The 19,496-nt window shown below is 45.0% G+C and overlaps 1 protein-coding gene across 6 annotated transcripts in view; it reads left to right on the plus strand.

Annotated features, from left to right (window-relative positions):
- Positions 1 to 19,496, plus strand: part of USP28 (ubiquitin specific peptidase 28) — a 505,647-nt gene that overhangs the window by 409,012 nt on the left and 77,139 nt on the right. For all 6 annotated transcript variants that reach the window (XM_078682349.1, XM_078682350.1, XM_078682344.1 and 3 more), the window contains one exon: positions 6,160 to 6,338. In XM_078682349.1, coding sequence (XP_078538475.1) covers positions 6,160 to 6,338 — 179 coding nt within the window. The remainder of the gene's footprint in view (positions 1 to 6,159; positions 6,339 to 19,496) is intronic.

The following is a 19,496-nucleotide window of genomic DNA, read 5'->3' on the forward strand; positions in this document are numbered from 1 at the left end:
GGCGTCCTACTGGATTCAGACATTTTTGAGCAGTCATTGCACGCCAGTAGATAACATTATCCTGCCAAATTTATGAGACCATGAGCCTTATTATTGGGCGGCTGGATCTCTCTAGAGCGGTACCTGCAAACACAACAATGATGGACAGAATGTGGATCAATGTCACACATTCACCCCTGTCCAAAGATCTGGGCCCAAATCCATCGTTTTTCCACTCCACACCACCCTGGGTTAGACAATGGCGATATGCAAATCAGCGCTGACCCTGGGCCCCATGGGAACAGTCCAGTCCGAACTACAAAAGCCATGTCCTTCCCAGAACGGAAACAAGCATCCGAGGACCGGCCCGGTTTCGAGGTAACATCTCTCATCAGCCCGGCTAGCTTGATTCCAGTGGTGGCCCAGATCTTTGGACTGGGGTGAATGTGTGACATTGATCCACATTCTGTCCATCACTGTTGTGTTTGCAATTATGGATCTCTCTAGAGGGCCTTCGGGCCCCAGGAATTCTGTAAAGACTCCAACTGGGGTTCCGCCTGCGGCTCACCATCAGCGCCAGTCGGGACCATGGATTCTAGAGGGACTACAACTGGGGTACAACCGGCGGGTTCACCCTCGGCGCCAGTCGGGCCCATAGGATCCTTTGTTGGCTCTGAATTGCCACTGCTTTGGACTTTGCAACCTCCTCCTGGCATTGTTCCACTGGCGTCATCTCCAGCACCGAACCCATCGTGATTCCAGACTCTGATTCAGAGCCGCACTTCATCTCCCCATGTTTGTTCTGGTGCCACCCTGGCCGACATGGCCTAGATTGGAGATGGAGCCCTGTTTTCCCGAAGGGCCTCTGAGGAACATGAATGGAGGTGATCTGAGGATTCCTATGTTTATTCCGACCAATAGGAGAGTTCATGGCAGAGGACAACTGTTATGAGGAGCTGGCTGATGACAGTGGTCTAGACACCCCACTAGGCACTGGCCGCCTCTCTCCTCCCTCCGTGGCTATGGAGGAATGTGCCTCCTTTGTGATGGTGGTCCGTAGTTCTCTGAGGTTCTAGGCCTGACGCTGTCCACGCTAGAGGTCCAGACCAACATCTTGACAGAAGTACTTCAGCCTTGGGTGTCCCCCTCAGAACCCCTGCTTCTCCCCTTCATTGAATCCCTTTCTGATGGTCTGCTCGAGGCCTGGGCTAAGCTCTACACAGGCACTCCTGTGCATAGGAGCATTGCCTGCCGTCTTTCCCACGCTTCAGGGGACAGGCTTCCTCACTCAGCATCCCACCCCTGAGAAACTTGGTGGTTCAGGCCTCCACCTCCACACCACAAGAGGCTAGATACCTTTTGAAAAAGGATTTTCTATTCCCCAGTTTTGTACTGGGTAAGTGAACACTGCATGCTCATTGGGTCGCTATTGGATATGGTTGCACAAGTGCTGCTCGTGGACTCGGAGAAGGCCCGAGCCATAGTCTCCCAAGCATTTGCCTAATGGGAGGGACACAGTAAAGTTCACAGTTAGATGCGGTTTGGATACGACACTCACTGGGCAGAGCCATTGCTTCCACTGTGGTGCTCCAACATCACGCCTGACTGAGGACTACTGGCTTTTTTGGGGATGTCCAGACATATCTTATGGCATGTGCTTCGAGGGCCACTTTTAGGCGACAAGGTGGATTCCGCGCATGAATGTGTCAGGACAGTAGGGCTACCGCTAGGTGACTGGGGCTCTCCATGGCTCTGTGACAGCCACTGTCCATGGCTACAGTAGGGGGCTACCAGCCATTTGCTTTTCCCTTAGCCACCACTGCCATAGGTCTACCCAATCTCCCCTACACACTGGCAGCTGCACCATCAAAGCTCCTTTTAATATGCCCTCATATCATCATTGGCCACTCAGTTGGTGGCAGGATTGAGCATCATCTGTCCCTATTTATTTATTTATTTGCATACTTGTATGGCGCTGGGAATCGACTCCCGAAGGAGTATCTCCGCGCCTTTGGCAGCATCTGAGAGACAGAAATGACTAGTCATGATTTCTTGAATACCCACAGGGACATCTAATAATTAAAGAAAAATGTTTTAAGCTTTTTCCTAAAGGAAAAATGTTCCCTACATACTCTAATTTCCTTCGGGAGTTGGTTCCACAACTTAGGGCCAGCTACTGATAAGGCCCTCTCCCCCTTTCTTGCCTTCATGGCCCTGGGAACACATAACAATTCCTGATCTCCCGATCTCAGAGATCTAGATGGAACGTAAGGAATGAATTTTTCAGTTAGGTAACCAGGACCTTTTCCAATGAGGCATTTGTGGATGACACAACAAATCTTGAACATCACCCTCTGTTTCACTGGAAGCCAATGAAGTTTAGTCAGCAGCGGTTTTGAGGGGGTACGAGCCGGGACATTTAGAACTAATCGTGCAGCAGTGTTTTGCACAACCTGCAATCTGGCAAAGATCCCCTCGTTGGCAGCTAGCATCAAACCGTTGCAATAGTCCAGCCTGCTCAACACTAGCGACTGGACCAATGTTTTCCTGGTGGTATCAGGTAACAGGGGGAATACTCTCCGGAGAAGCCCAATAACATGGAAACATGAGCTTACCACTTGATTAGTTTGTTGTTTTAGGGCAAGCTCCTGGTCCAGTTTTACTCCCAGATCTTTTACCACCACTTTGGGCTCAGGGACGGGGCCAAGGTCTTGGGGCCACCAGTCCGGAGTCCACAGGCGTTTGGCTTCCCCAAAGAGCATAACCTCAGTCTTAGAGACGTTACACTGAAGGAAGTTTGCTGCCATCCAACGTGCCACTTCCTTCATCCCCCGGGCAAAGGAATCACGCACTTCAGGAGTCATGGTTTTAAAAGGGAAGAGGAGTTGGGTATCATCCGCATATGATACTGGAATGAACCCATGGGACCTCATGATGTTAGCTAGGGGTGCCACGTAGATGTTAAACAACGTGGGGCTCAAACAAGAGCCCTGTGGCACCCCCTTCGAGATCGCCACCTCCTCTGACTGGTATGGTCCCAAGATGACTCTTTGAGTGCGTTTGATGAAAAAACTCCTTAGCCAGGCCAGGGCCTTGCCTTCCAGACCGATGTCAACTAGTCTGGAGATCATGATGTCATGCGACACAGTGTCAAACGCCGCTGACAAATCTAAAAGTACCAGGACAACGGAGTAACCCTTGTCCTGTAACATCTGAAGATTGTCAGCGACGGACAGCAAGGCGGTCTCAGTACTATGCCTGGGCCTAAAGCCCGACTGAGAGGGATCGAGTCCACCCACGTTTTCAATAAATTTTGACAGATGCTGAATCACATATCTCTCAGTAAGCTTCCCTAAAAAAGGGAGAAGAGAGATCGGTCTCAGGTTTGTCAAATCAGACCAGGGGATCGAATTGTTTTTTCGCAGGGGTCTCACCAGGGCCTGCTTCCAGTCTAAGGGGACTTCCCCAGTGCACAAGGATAAATTGACTACATGTCGCATTCTTACCCCCAGATCATACAACAAAAGTGGCATGATGCGTGCCGGGATGGTGTCTGTGGGGCACCCACTCTTTGTTTGAGTGACAAGAACAGTCAACTCTTCCATAGAGATGGGTGGGAAAACGGCGTGTTTCTTAGCCTTATTTCCTATTGTCATAATAAATGGCTGAACTCGACAATCAGTTGTTACTGAATTATTAGAGATGGAGTTAGACGTTAGTATCTTAGTATAGATAGCTTCAATTTTCCTAACAAAAAACTGTGAAATATTGTCACAGAGTTCTTGGGATTCAATCCCCTCAGTGTCACAGGCAGTGGGCTTGGTAAAAGTCTGTAAAATATGATACAGAGTTTTCACGTTGGTACCAGCCGCTGATAATTGAACTGCTATATGTTGTTTTCGAGCAGCTCGAATTGCTTTATGGTAATTTTTGAACGACCTCCTAAAGTCCTCCTTATCCTCTGCCTTACGTGTGACTCTCCATTTTTTCTCTAATTTTCTCGTAGTCATTTTTAGTTGTCTGAGATCCCCAGTAAACCAGACTTCTTGTTTTGGGGCAGGTCGGGGTTTATATGTTCTAAGCGGGACCACATGATTAATAGTTGTTGTCACAGCTTCGTTAAATGTACATAAAGCAAGAGTGGCATTTTCTCCACATGCTTCCCATTTAGGTTCAGCGTAGTTTTCCCTAAAACCTTCTGGGGTTAATTTGTTCCAGGGTCTCCTGACATCGGCCATAGTCCTATGGATGACTTTTGCTTTATAATTGGAACGAGTATGAAACACAATAACAGAATGGTCCGTCCAATCAACTTGATTGGGAGTCAGGCAGTTAATAGCTGTGGAGTTACAGAACACTAGGTCTAATGTATGGCCCGCAGAGTGGGTAGGCCCCTGATTCTTTTTGTTGAGTCCAAGTGTGGCCAGATCCGTTAACACAATCTGTGCATCAATACACGTAGTAATCTCACTATGGATGTTGAAATCCCCCACCAGGATAAACTCAGAGTTTGCTTGCATGTGGGGTGCCAGAATTTCCATTAATTTAATGGAAAAGGTCCCACATGGACCAGGAGGTCGATACACTAGCGCACCCTTCCTGGTTTCTCTAGAAGTAGGGTTGATCGTAAAAATCAGGAGCTCCATTTCTGGAGTGCACACAGTTTCGATGACTACAATCTCCATCTCTTGTTTAAAAACAATAGCTAGCCCTCCTCCCGTTTTAATTGGGCGATCCATCCTTACTATTTTGTACCCAGTCGGCACTCCCATCGTTATGGCCGGAACTGTGTGAGGCTTAAGCCAGGTCTCTGTTAAAAAACACAGATGTGGTCTCTCTGTTGTTATGAGATCCCAGACCTGCGTAGCATGAGAAACAAGGGAGCAGACATTGCACAAAAGGTTTTTACAAGTTAGGGGCGGATCGTTAGGGGCATTGGTAATCAATGTTGGCGGGTCGGTACTCAAAGCTGACATGGCACGCTTTGGATGACAAGGAGTGATTATCGCAGTACTGGTGAATTGCATATGACACACCAAACAAGAGAAAGGTCCCCCCACGCTGGACCGAGTCCTGTGGGGACACAGTGTGGTTACATACCTGCCCATATCCATTAGAGTCTGGCTTGAATATGACAGTGTAGTGCAGTAGCCCTTCTCTGCTGGGAGGGTATGGACCGCCATGGCCCCCTGCCCCTAGCCCCGTCCTGTCGCGGACGGGCGCAGACGGGCTGGTCTTCGGCTCGTCTTAGGCGCAGGAGTAGGCGCCACACTGTGCGTAAACACTGCGCGTTTAGACCTATGGTGGTAGATTACATTAGGTGCTTCAGATTGTATATCGGGGTTACTCCCTACCTTTCCATCATCACTCGATTGGATGATCGAAGACCACCTTTCGCTCTTGCGGCAGAAAGTGCTGGCTCATCTAGCCAAAGTAGCCATAGAGAGGGTGCCAGCATTAGAATTAGGCTGTGCTTGCTAATTCCGCTACTTTCTGGTATCCAAAAAGGATGGAGGCCTCCACCCTATAATGGACCTACAACCTCACAATTACATCCTGAAAAAGGAAAAATTCAAGATGCTCACTGTGACTCAGTTTCTGTCTGTCTGTCCTGGAGACTGGATTGTAGGCCTGTCTTTTCCAATTTCTGTGGAATGGCCTCTTTTTCTATCATAAACGATCCCAACCTAGAGACATGCACAATGGTCAAGCCGGTTTGCTGATGGGCTTTTCCTATGAGGTTATGGACAAGCCCTAGAAAGAAACAGACTTCAGAGCTCCTGTATGGTGCTTATATACAGCCCGCTCATTACTTCCAGAATGGCACAATGTTTGTGCAGAGCCACACAACACAACTTACTGGCTTGCAGGAGAACTACTTTTGAGTTTCGATATCCAGTCTGACTCTGTTGGGAAACATTCCCGAAATGAGAAATCTGCGGTTAGATAGACTTTCCATCAGAAAGAGCGTTACAGAAGGTAAGTAACTTGTTAATTTAGTACATTGTTGGAGCATTTGGCCATTAAAACTGGAAAGAGATGCCACTGCTTTTCCATTCTTCACTTGGCTGTTAACTCTCTTTTATTAAGCTGCTAATATATTGCTAGAATGTACTGAATTCTACACTTGTAAACTGCTTTAGTGCATCAAAATGTAAATATTTCCCAATTGTTTGGCAGGCATTTCGTGAAGAGTACTCTCGATTGCATCTTTTGTCAGAAGAAGCACCCACTCCACACAATGACCCCCGCCTGCAGCACGTCCTTGTCTACTTCTTCCAGAATTCTGCTCCACGCCGTGTAATTGAACGCACCCTTCTGGAACAGTTTGCGGACAGAAACCTCAGCTATGACGAAAGGTAGGTTAGTTAAGTTTAAGTAGTACAATATCTAACCAGGCATGAAACCTGGCACACATCTTTGTGTGATTTTAAAAAAAATTAATTACATTTTGGTGCAGAGGTTTGCTTGCAGTGTGATATGTCTATCCAGGCAGACAGTCTGCAAAACTTGACTGTGATGTTGGTGATGAGCTGACTTGATATGGTTCGCGTCACCTTTGTCGAAGAAAAGTGTGTAGATCCCCCACCCCCTCCTCCCACACCCCCCAGAGCTTTGTTGCCTTTCACAAAGCCCCACCAAAGGTGGAGAATCAACATGAATAAAGCGAGTATTCAGGAATTATGATGGGCTATATAGAATATACATTTTTTCTTGTACAGTACTATTTATTGTCCAGTGCCAAAATTCAATCGCTCCCACTCCAGAGACATGCATTATCTTCCAAACCAGCAAGTTTGTTTACTGCGTCTGCCTCTGTGAAAACCACCTGGAACAATGTGGGCCCTAGAATTGTCTCGGGGCCTCCTGTTTTACCATTAGTGTGTGAGGGGATTGTTGTTGACCATTGCGAGCAGGGGGTAAGTCCTGCTCTCTTCCCCTGGGGCATCTGGTATTGGGGCTCTCTCTACCCTGTGTCCGATATCTAACCAGGCAGTTATGGAGTTTCTTAATGGAAGGCCGTTCCCTACAACATATTGCTAGGGTTTTCAGTTTAGGGTGCACTGTTGTAGATTTGGCAGTGTTTCAGGGAACTGCCCTGACCCGATTATGGAGGGCGATCGTCGTCTTCTCCTTAGTGTTTGTGCATGCACTAAAGCGTCCCATTGGTCTGCAATTGTATTCCACTGCATGCGTCTGTTTTCTTGCCTGTGGTGCGCCTCCACCCTGAACACCGCGTTCATTTGTCAGGTCGCCCCAGATGGCTGTGGTGGGGGAGCAAGGGGGGAGTGCAAGTGGATTTTCACCGCATTGTGATGCATCGCTTGGCCAACAGGAGTAGGATAAACCTTGTTGTGACTTTGTGTAGGGGGGCTCTCGGCACGTGCCAATTAAGAATACTTCAACGGATTTCAATTTTGGTCTGCCCATGACAGCTGCTGATGCCCTCCGACTCACTTCCAGTAGTGTTGCGGTGCCGGGCAGTCCTATAGAATATGTCTGAAGTCTGCAAGGGCATAGTGACAACGGACACAGTCGGTACATGCCAGCGGAAACACGTGGCCAATTTTTTGTGTAAACAAATGGGCCCTGAATAGCTCAAAATCTGGTGTTTCTGGAGACTGTTCAGTGGTATTCCAAGGCCCTCTGCTATTCCTGGTCATAAAATGCTCTCCTTGAGAGCCCCTCCCATGACTCTCTAAGTGATTGCAGGGATACGTTGGTAAGATCTCTGATTTCTCTGTGTAGCCAAGTTGTCAATCTATGACCTTTTCCCCCATAGTGTGTACTGTTTACCGTAAGGCGTTTGTGAAGGTATGCTTGGGGTTCTTCCAAGCACCTCCTTAGAGATCCTCTAATCTGCCCATAACGGAGAAACTGGCCTTGCAGGAAATTAAACTGACCATACAGTGTGTGAAGTCCATTACTTTACCCTCTTTGTAGAGATCCCCCAGAGTGTGGAGCCCAGTCTCCCCCCACGCCTCTAGCTCCTGGACTGAAAGGGGTCCTGACTCGGTTGGGAGTCCTAACTGAGCTGGGGCAAATGGTACGGTAGAGCCTGTGTAAGCATAGCCCTTTTGTACATGGTTATCAAAATTGGGGACCCCAGTACTCTGCCCTCCCCGTAGCAAAACAGCTTGTTCAGTACTCCAGCTCGGGCCTGTGTATCCAAAAATCCTGTTCCTTGTAGATGGGTTCTCACCAGCTACCTGGCTGGCTACTGGAGCTTAGACAGCAGAAGGTACAAAGTTCCCCGGAGAATGGAAAGGAGTGTATGTGTGTAAATGAGGAGAGCAAAGACAGGGAACAAGAAGTTCCCTTGTTGGAACTAAGAGGCCTCACACACCCAGCGAGCTAGATGTCATGCTTCATCATTGGCCTCCTGCTCCTCGTCAGACTGGCACTGCAGTGTCTGACGGGCGCCTAATAGGCGCTCTTCGTTGGAGTTCTTTTGTTCCATCCAATGGTTGAGTGCGTGTGAGGGGTCTGGTGAAGGTGTAGTCGTGAGGGGATTTGTGAATAAAAAAGGTAAGTCAGTTCACCAGGACATTTATTCGCATGACTGACTCCCTTGATTAAAAGGTGGGAGGGGAGATAGAGACTGTGAGGGGCACAGCTGACTACCTCGGACCCTCTGGTCAGGTCGACATGTTTCATGCCCTAATGGCAATTTCTCAGGACCTAAAAAGTGCTCAGTACTACACTGTGATAATAAAGAAAAGCAAAGAAGAATACAACCTCTCTGGGTCTGTGAGGGGGCAGGCCAAGTGGTCCTGCAGTAGTGGGGTGACCCTAAGGGTGTCCCTAGTGGGCCCCGCAGTCTGTTCCCGTGGGGCAGCACAGAAAGGAATGGTCCCTCTAGCGCGTGCAGCCAAGGCCTGTCAACCTACCCACACGCATGGCGCTCCTACGGTAGCGCGGAACAGCTGGTTGTATTGGCTACTGGAGCTTGACTGCTCGGTAGTAGGCTCTATAAGGCGATTTGGGGGCATCCTTCCTTAATCAGTGGGAGTCTCAGCTTTGCCAGTTGCATTCTCTGCCTCCCTGATGAGGGTTATCAATAGGGAGTCTTAACAGCCTGAAGTACGTCTTCCACAATTCAAGGTGTAGGTTTGCAAAATAACAGAGTGACCTTGGAACCATTACCATCCTGGTGATTGCTATGTAGCTCAAAACAGAGAGCGGCTAAAAGGCCCAGGTGGTCAACTGGGCCCGTAAGGCTTGCATGGCTCTGCCCAGGTTACGGTCTAAAGAATCAGTTTGGGCTCTCTATATTTTGATGACGAAACATGGTGACAGCCCTGTGCAGACTGTGGTCTCCAAGTAAAATCAGTCTCTGCACTGCATCTTTTGTGAGCAGGAAGGCATGTTATTTTGCATTATTAACTCTTAGTCCCGAGACCTGGCCAAAGACTGTAAGATCGTGATATTGGGGTGAGGTAGGACTCCACATCACATAAGCATATCGTCTCTGAAAAGTGATATGGATTGTGTGATGTTATTGAGGGGGGATACCCCAAGTTAGCCCCGTTGGACTGTTTCGCCATAGCAGCATGGGCAAGGGTTTGATAGCCAGTGCAAAAAATCAGGGTGATCGGGGGCAGCCCTGTCTTGTAACCCTTGCTATTGTATACTCTGGTAATATTTATTGACCTGTTTTCGTCCTTGCCTTGAGGATGCTGTAGAGGAGTCTTGTCCATTTGAAGGGTTGATGAGGCAGTCCGAATCAGTCAAGGTTTCAAAGAGTTATGGCCATCTTGAGTGTGTTGAACACCTGGCCGATGGTCTAGAGATGAGCACGGCACTCAAGGCCATTCTCTGGGGACCCTCTTCATCATGTGATGAATCCATTCTGGTAGCTGCGAATCATCAGAGGAAGGATCGGAAGCAGTCTCCCCACTAAGATTTTACTCGATATTTTGTAATCCTGGTTTAGGATTGAGATGAGAAGATTATATTTGGGTACCATCCAGGCTTCAAGATCGACGGTACTATTACGTCGTAGGTTGTACCGGGAAGGTTGCCCATTGCAACCAGTGTTTCGTATCATGTGCTTTAGTTTGGACACTTGAACCACCGCAAAGGCTGCTTAGTATTCCCCTGCCATCTGTCAGATCCTGGTATTTTGCCTCTCGGCAGTTCGGATGGCTTCCCCGATTTCTTGTTACGTGATTGAGGCCTGTAGACTCAAACAAATACACCAGGAGGTCTGGGGACCGCTGTTCTAAAAGGAAAGCATCTGTGGTCTTGTCATCCACCGGGGTGGTAGAGTTCTTTATAATACTACTGGAATGCTTAGTTTATGCCTGCCTCCCTGCACTCAGTTGAGGTTATGGATAATATTAGGGTGTGTGTGAGTCTGTTGAGATCTACGGTTTACTGTATACTTCTCATGTATACTGTGACTATGTGTTGTGACGACTAGATGTAATGGTATTTAACACATGTGTAACTCATGTAACTGTTACTTTTGCCATCTATGTAAAGCGATCTGATACTTTTGAGTTGAGTTTGCGCTATACAAAACGCTATAAATAAAGAAGTAGCCATGCCAACAGGTGCCCAGCTGTATCTCCTTCGGCATGTGAGCTCTCAATATATCAGTTGTAGTCCAGGCACCAATTCCTCTCTAATAAAGCGTTTGTTTTGTTCGTGTTTTTTGTAGTATCTGCTCAATTGTGAGAGCAACCAAGCGCACATGTTCAGTTGGCAAGAGGGGTGTAGGCACCATTTGGTGCGCGTCACTGACGCCCTTCATGTTGCTGAGACCGATGCCTCTGATTACTACTATGAACACCTTTTCACTCTACTGGCGATGGGGTTGTGGGGTCGGATGAGGCAGTGTCAAAGTTGGTTCGGAAGCAGTCTACGGCTGCAGTATTCAATGTGTCTCTTATGATCGGGTCTTCAGCTAGAACGGTTGAAGTTTCCTGGTGGGGATGGGAGTCGGTGCTTATAAAACTTATCTTAAGTGTAAGAAACACTTAACCTCTGCGCACTGTTGCTTTTTGCGGTTCCCTATAGATCACACCGCTCTTTATTTTCATAGACACTTCACAACTTATGAGTTTCAAATGAAAAAGTTTATCAAGAAATATTCAACTGAAAATCAATCCTAACATTTTACAATGTTACTCCGATACATTATTGTTTTCACTACATGATTAAACAGATACACAAAATCCAAAGATTGATCCAAAAATCATGAGATTCAATCCATTACTACCACAAGCTCCAAGTTTAGAAAATCCGGTTTCATGCACCGAGTGTTAACCTTAAGGTAAGGGGAAGTAATTGTTTTTGCGTTTGGCTAACCAAAGGAGTAATGCCTAAAGCTGGAGCTTGTGGTAGTAATGGATTGAATCTCATGATTTTTTCATTATTCAGACTTGAAGACCAAGTTTCACTGCGACACCAGTGAGTTAGTTTCCATTTGTTTTCTGTTTCTCACACACACAGCGGTGTTGGTAATTTGGGTTCTCATAAGTTCATAAGTTTTTATTTTCTTTAGCTAACAGCTTTTTGTAAACCCCTGTACTAAATGAGAATTTGGTGTTCTGTAAATATAACATCAGTATAGTAAATGATAATTGTATTCAGTTTCCAGGCCCCTGATGAAGAGCTCAACGAGCTTGAAATGCATTGGGCACTAAAGACAAGTGGACATTAAAGACAAGTCATCTTTGTGAAAGATTTTGAAGAATCAATCTTTGGATTTTGTGTATCTGTTTAATCATGTATTGAAAACAATAATGTATCAGAGTAACATTGTAAAATGTTAGGATTGATTTTGAGTTGAATATTTCTTGATAAACTTTTTCATTTGAAACTCATAAGTTGTGAAGTGTCTATGAAAATAAAGAGCGGTGTGATCTATAGGGAACCGCAAAAAGCAACAGTGCGCAGAGGTTAAGTGTTTCTTACACTTAAGATAAGTTTTAGGCACGGTTAGGACAAACGTGCCACCTCGGCAGCACGCTTGGAGGAAGAGAGAGTAAAAACCATAAAGCAGGTTTTACAGTTTTTTGAATAAAACACGAGTGCTCCTCTCATTTTCCTTTCATTTTGAGATTTTGTCTACAAGGAGTTAGAGCACCATACCATGGCATTTGAGCAAATCTCGAGCATTACAGACAATAGAGCTAAAACTCTAGCTTACACAATCGAACAAGCGGATGATATCTATGCACTAATACAGGATGTCAAATCTTCTAACGTACAGGGAAATACCATCATTCAACAATTAAAACAACTTGAGTATCTTGCAAAGCGCGAAGTAAATCAAAAATTGCATGCATCAACCTTGGTGCAGTATCACAGGGTGAAAAGGATCCCACGCGGTCTAAGGATGTCAATCAAACCGATGTTGAATAGATTTCACCTTAACAAGGAGTTTATGGAGAGGTGGTATTCTATCTTAAATAAATGTTCCTTGGACTTGATTCTTTTATTGATTGAGGAACTGGCAAAGGTCATCCATGAATTAGCCAACGAGATAGAAGAGATCAAACATAATTTGGAGTCACGGGTGGATAAGGTAGATTGGGAAAAATCACTTGAAGACATTACTTCAAAATTAGAGAAATATTCTAAAGAGCTACAGGAAGGTAAACTACGGAAGTTCAAACGGGACACGTTGGATTATAAATTGAATGAAGTCTATACGTGGGCTGAAGTTTATGCCCAGCGAAGAACATACCAAAAGAAAAAAGTAGTTACAACTTCGGAAGAAAGTCTTGTTTCTGACAGTGATTTGAACACCAATAGACCCTCTGCACAAACTCAAATAACTGAAGTTCAAACATCAACTTCCACTGACTCATCAAAAACAGCAGGCACTAGCCAGTCTTTTTTAGCCCAGGTAGGGGATTCAAGTCAACCACCGGGGAAACAACAAAAAAAGCAATCAGTACAAAAACAAGGAGAGGAGGTAGAAGGAGCACGCACAAGGAGCATGAGATAAATTTGGTCTTAAATATTTCTAAAACTCAACTCACCAAAGAAGAATTGAGAGTACTGAATAAAGGTTTAGGGTTTGTTCCCACGTACGACACCAATAAACTTGAGAGTGAGGTTGCTTTCTACAAATTCATGCGTGTTTTGAAACTCAGACATTTTTTCACAAATGTGGCACCATTCCAAGCCGACAAAGAGGAACCAGAATTTTTGGAATTCAGACCCAAATCCAAATTTCAGGCACCATCATCTCATAAAATTCTTGATGCTTTTGAAAATTCAGTAATCAACGATTTGGAAAGTATGAAATTGAGGAAATCCAAAAGGAAGAATCTTTCAGTATATGATAGGTCCATTTTGAAAGGACTCCAAGAGAACCAAAGCATTCTAATACAGAAAGCGGATAAAGGAGGAGCCATAATAGTGATGGACAGATCCATGTACAACCAAAAAGTGGATGAACACGTGGCTGATACTTCCATTTATTTTGAGCTTGACAAAGACCCCATTGGAGACTTACAAACTGTTCTCAGCGAAATTGTGACAAAAGCCCTTGAACTAGGCTACATCTCTGCCAAGACCAAACAATTTCTCACTGTACAATTCCCCAGAAGACCGTGTCTCTATATGCTCCCCAAGGTGCATAAAAATCTACAAAATCCACCCATGCGTCCCATTGTGACTGGATGTGGTACAGTTTTTTAACCACTCGGTCAATATATTGACACATTCCTTCAGTCATTTGTGCAGAAATGGCTGTCGTATATAAAAGACACCAACGACTTTCTACTGACTTTGAAAGAAATTAAACTTACAAGTCCAACGTGGGTGTGTACAATAGACGTGAAGTCGTTGTACACTTCTATTCCTCATCAATCCGGAATGGAAGCCGTGGAGTGGGCTCTGCTACAACAACCTTCTGTAAAGGCAGAAAAAGTTTTCATTTTGGAACTTTTACATTTTTGTTTGTATCCTAGTTATTTCCAATGGTCCTCTAGGTTTTTCCTACAACAGAATGGAACATCCATGGGATTTGCTGGGGCTCCGGCATATGCCAATATCTTTATGGCAAAATTTGAGGCTGACTATATTTACAACAATAACTTTTGGAACGAACACGCGATTTTATATCGCAGATTCATAGACGATATATTCGTTCTTTGGTCTGGAACAAAGGAAAGCTTAGAATTTGAAATTGACAGATTGAACCATTGTTCAGATAACATTGAATTCACACACGCTATCAGCGATAAAGAATTGTCATTTCTAGACGTTATGATCAACATTCAAGATTCACAGATAAAAAACAGAGTTTTCAGATAAGACACAGATGTGAACAATTCTTTATTATTTCAAAGCTTTCATCCTCCGAATTTAAAAATCAATTTACCAGTGTCACAATACATGCGAATCAAAAGAATTTGTTCACAAGAGGAGGATTTGAAAGAGAGTCTTACTGTACAACATCAAAGATACAAAGAAAGAGGTTATCCGGATGAAATTCTGATAAAAGCTAAAAACAGGATAGAGACCTACAGCGGGGACAATCTATTGACTCAGAAACCTAAGAAAACATTAGACAGACATGTGTTTGTATCAAAATTCTCCACCTCATCACAGAAATTGAAAACTATCATAAACAAACATTGGGATCTTTTAAAGAATGAAGAGGATTTCAATGGGATTTTTGACAAGAAGCCGATTTTTGCTTACACGAGATCAAAGAACTTAAAAGAACTATTGATGACTCCCATAAGAGAAATAGAAGTGACCAACAGAGGAATGAGGAAATGTCATAATTGTGTACATTGTTCAAATGTGATTGAAGGTAAAAAGTTACATCACCCGCAAACTGGAAAAGAAGTGACACTACATTATGATGGGGATTGTAACTCCAAAAATCTAATTTACTACATAAAGTGTCCCTGTGGCAAAATCTATGCAGGAAAAACAGAGAGAAAATTAAAAACGAGAATATCAGAACACAAGAGCACAATAAGAAACAAAAATGTGAAGAGTAATTTGGCGAAACACTGGAATGAGAATAACCATAGCATAGCCCAAATCAGGTTTTCCATATTGGAAGTTGTAAAAACACACGAGGGGGTAGATCTAACCAGATCCCTCCTCCAAAGAGAAATACACTGGATAAGGTACCTTGTTACACAGGAACCCAAAGGGTTAAATGAGAAAGTAGATTTATCTTGTTTTATATGAGGTTTTTTCACCTTTGTATCTGTACGAGAATGATGCATGTATTTAAGTAAAATGTACTTGAATAGCGAATATTTTGCAGTAGTTGTCATCATCCTTATTTATTGTTCAGTATTTCTTAAAACACCTCAATTATTCCACATTTATTTCTTTTCTGGCTTTTTTTCCAATTTTATTTTAAGCACTTTCTTTTCCTTCCACAACGTCGAATTTACCCCTTCCAATATGGCGCCCGCGGTCCTGGGTCCACTAGTCCTCTGTTAGTTTCTAGTAAATGATTGTGGCTTTGTAAAGAGTAAGGAAACGGACGGCTTTCACAGCTGGTCAGAGAACCGAGCAGGAGTAAACGTGCAAGAACGGGATAGCGAGTTTATTTTCGGAATTTTGGATGACATCAAGAGGTGAGCGTTAGGCAGATTGAGTTCTAGTTCATGGTAGAAGCTACACGGTACTGAGGGGTTACAGAACCCGGTTTTGAGCGAGTTTCCATTTCATATATTTTCTGGAGGAGGGAGATTCACGAAAGTTTAGAAAATCCGGTTTCATGCACCGAGTGTTAACCTTAAGGTAAGGGGAAGTAATTGTTTTTGCGTTTGGCTAACCAAAGGAGTAATGCCTAAAGTTGGAGCTTGTGGTAGTAATGGATTGAATCTCATGATTTTTTCATTATTCAGACTTGAAGACCAAGTTTCACTGCGACACCAGTGAGTTAGTTTCCATTTGTTTTCTGTTTCTCACACACACAGCGGTGTTGGTAATTTGGGTTCTCATAAGTTCATAAGTTTTTATGTTCTTTAGCTAACAGCTTTTTGTAAACCCCTGTACTAAATGAGAATTTGGTGTTCTGTAAATATAACATCAGTATAGTAAATGATAATTGTATTCAGTTTCCAGGCCCCTGATGAAGAGCTCAACGAGCTTGAAATGCATTGGGCACTAAAGACAAGTGGACATTAAAGACAAGTCATCTTTGTGAAAGATTTTGAAGAATCAATCTTTGGGTTTTGTGTATCTGTTTAATCATGTATTGAAAACAATAATGTATCAGAGTAACATTGTAAAATGTTAGGATTGATTTTCAGTTGAATATTTCTTGATAAACTTTTTCATTTGAAACTCATAAGTTGTGAAGTGTCTATGAAAATAAAGAGTGGTGTGATCTATAGGGAACCGCAAAAAGCAACAGTGCGCAGAGGTTAAGTGTTTCTTACACTTAAGATAAGTTTTCTAAGTTTTAGGCACGGTTAGAACAAACGTGCCACCTCGGCAGCACGCTTGGAGGAAGAAAGAGTAAAAACCATAAAGCAGGTTTTACAGTTTTTTTAATAAAACACGAGTGCTCCTCTCATTTTCCTTTCAGTCGGTGCTTATACCCATCAACATATTACATCGAAGGAGTTGTGTTCTGAGATTGTCTTACCAAATATATAGTCTAGTATCTCATGTGGGGGTGATAAGACTGAGTATTCCTTCATTACTGGTTTCCAAGACCTCCAAGCTTGCACCCAGTTCTGTAAAGCTTTAGCACTGGGGACCGCTAATCTAAAAGGAAAGCATCTGTGGTCTGCCGGAGGTCAGGGGCACCAGGCAGCTGGGGATGGGAACAGTCCTGCACAGTATCCAAGACCGTGTTAAAATCTCCACCCAGTACCAATTGCAAGCCTGGCCAGTCAGCCATTTTATGAGAGAAGGATGTCAGCAAAGCCAGCTGGTCAACATTGGGGGCATATATACTGGCCAAGGCGGAACCGTCTAGCCGACATCTCAATAGTACATACCTGCCCTGGGTTGATTCATATATCTTCTGTATAAAATGGTACTGTTGGATCACTGCGGTTCTTGCAAAAGAGAAGTATGTAGTATCAGTATATTTGGCCATGCAATTTGTGTCTTAGTCTACTACCTCCCTCATTTGTTGGATGGGTCTCTTGTAGGAACACAGTTTGGGCCGCCTGTCTTCTCAACTGTGCTTGCACTCTATAGCGCTTGCGCAGGGTGTCCAACCTTCACACGTTCCATGTAAGAACTGTGTATTTACCCAGGCTAGTCATTAGGACTAAGTGGTAAATGAAGGGCATGCCTTACCCATCGCCCCAGGCTGGCTATATGGTCCTTCTCTGGCTTTGGTTTCTTGGGTGTGCGGTTTATGGGACCCAATAGAACACACCATCCAGGTAGAAACAAAGACCCCTTTAACAATAACTTCCAGTCTGGTGTGGAAACAGTGCTGGACCAAAATGATAATTGGGGAACTGTCCAAACTGCAAAGAGTAACTTTGTGATTTGTAACAAGTCTGGTGCGTAATGCTGCTTGAGTGGAACGTGAGACTGAAGAACCAGCTTTGTTTGGTGGACGATAGGCCCATTGAAATCGGAGGGGTAACTAATACTACTTAGACATTGTGTCTGAGTCGCACATGAGTTCATCTGCTGTTTGTGGAGGCACACAGGGTAGGATGTTGGGAGTGTCACTCAGTTCAGAGCTCAACAGGTCTCCACTGGACCTCTCGGAGTCGGGTAGTGATCTCCTGGTCCAGATTACTGCCACTGCTGCCTCCACCGACTTCTGATCAGCATGGATCTGTTGAGTGGTCTGGGTCTCTGTATGAGCCCTGTCTCTCTGCTTTCTGGCAAGCATAGGCCGCGCCGACCGTTGAGTGTGGTGGGGACTAGTCGGAGTGTTTTACCGGCTCCCTGGTTCCGTGTGCATCAGAAGGCTTCTTCTGGCGATGTGAAAAAGTGATTTTTTTCGGCTTTTGTCACTTTTCAGTTCACCCAGGAAGAGTAGTGCGTATGTTGTGGCCTAGTTCACATATGTGCTTTTTGACTCCCAGGAAAGACGGCCTTTGACGTTGAACCGCCAGTGTGAAGTCTGGGAGTATCATTACTGTGGAATTGCCCGCCATCCGTGGGCCATTTTTCCAGGCAGTGCCGAGGATGAGGTCTTGGTCCAGATAGTTCAGGGTTTTTGCTACGATTGTTCTTCGGGGGCATCATCCACCTGTAAACATAGGGAGAAGCCGTGAGGGCACGCTTACTCATGGAGTCATTGTTCAATGAAGAAGGTGACATTAGTGCTCTCAATGTATTTTATTTTTTTATTATTTTTTCAGATTGGCCTACTATGCCCTCCCTTCTGTGTCTTCAGCTTGTTTTTTTGGGATCTGCACTAGCTCCTTTAAGGCGTGTACTTTCTTAGAGATGGCCTTCGACTGGGGTTCAAATTCTGTCACTGTAGTGCTTGGTGTAGTCGGTCACTCTGTTTTTTGTGGTCACCCTTCAGAATGTTGAGATCAGTAGTCAATGTATCCACTTTAGCCTCCAGAGCTGCTTAAAACTCTCCAATCGCATTAGGATTTGTGCGGTGTCTCTGGATTGTGCTGGTGCATCTGGAGGCCTCAATGCTGGTGCGGATTCCTATGAAACTGCTGTGCCCATCACAGTGGAACCGTAGTGGGCTGTCATTTTTAGTGTTCGATTTTTTCTCCTAACCCCCTCCCCCATCATGGGCCACTGCCTCTTCCACCCCGCCTCCCCATGGAAGAGGGATTGGGGGACAGGAGGAGGCAGGGAAACCCCCGGTGTGTTTAAAGGCTGTTTTTCTGGTTTGTCTATTCTTCAGGGAGCAGCTTCCATTTCTATGGTTCTCTCGAAGTATTCTCTTGGCCCCTGGGGGGATATGACTAACCCGCAAGTCAAGACAAGCAACTCTCGTTGTGCAACTGTCTCTTTGAGCGTGGTTGTGTGTCACCAGCTTTAGGTTGGAGCCTGGTGGATGGGCTCTTTATTGTTTGAATGTGCCCCTCTTTATCTCCAGAATGTCAGGGCAGCACGAGCAGACAGGGCGCTTTCTTCCAAGTCATGGGACCGAGACCTGAGTCGGGCCAGTGTCTTCAGTCTTGTCGCTGGAGGGCTTATCAGTGTAGTTCTCTGCATCTTTGGCCTTTTTTCCTCGCTGCAGGGCTACTTTTCAGGAAGCAGGGCAGGTGGGACTTACAGCTCCCACCCACCTTGGGGGCTCATATGGGCCCCCCTCTTCCCGGCAGCTGGCCCTTGTGGCCCTCCTTGTGATCCTCTCCTGCATCAGCAGGGACCTCATTAAAAATGGGTCCTATATCAAAGGTTTACTTGACGCTCTATAAATGGCCCTGACAGTAGTTGTTAAGTGCGCAGATCAGTGATCTATTTAAGATTAGGGTACACAAGTAAAGCTTTTGCTGACTACATTGATCAAAATGTGTCCCAAGTAAACCTTTGATATGGGACCTATTTTTAATCGTGTCCCTGCTGAAGCGGGGAACCCTCGCTGCATCCAAAGGAGCCCAAAGTCACAGGACAATCCAAAT

The sequence above is a fragment of the Lissotriton helveticus genome, chromosome 3_1, assembly GCF_964261635.1.
Source record: "Lissotriton helveticus chromosome 3_1, aLisHel1.1, whole genome shotgun sequence".
NCBI lineage: Eukaryota > Metazoa > Chordata > Amphibia > Caudata > Salamandridae > Lissotriton > Lissotriton helveticus.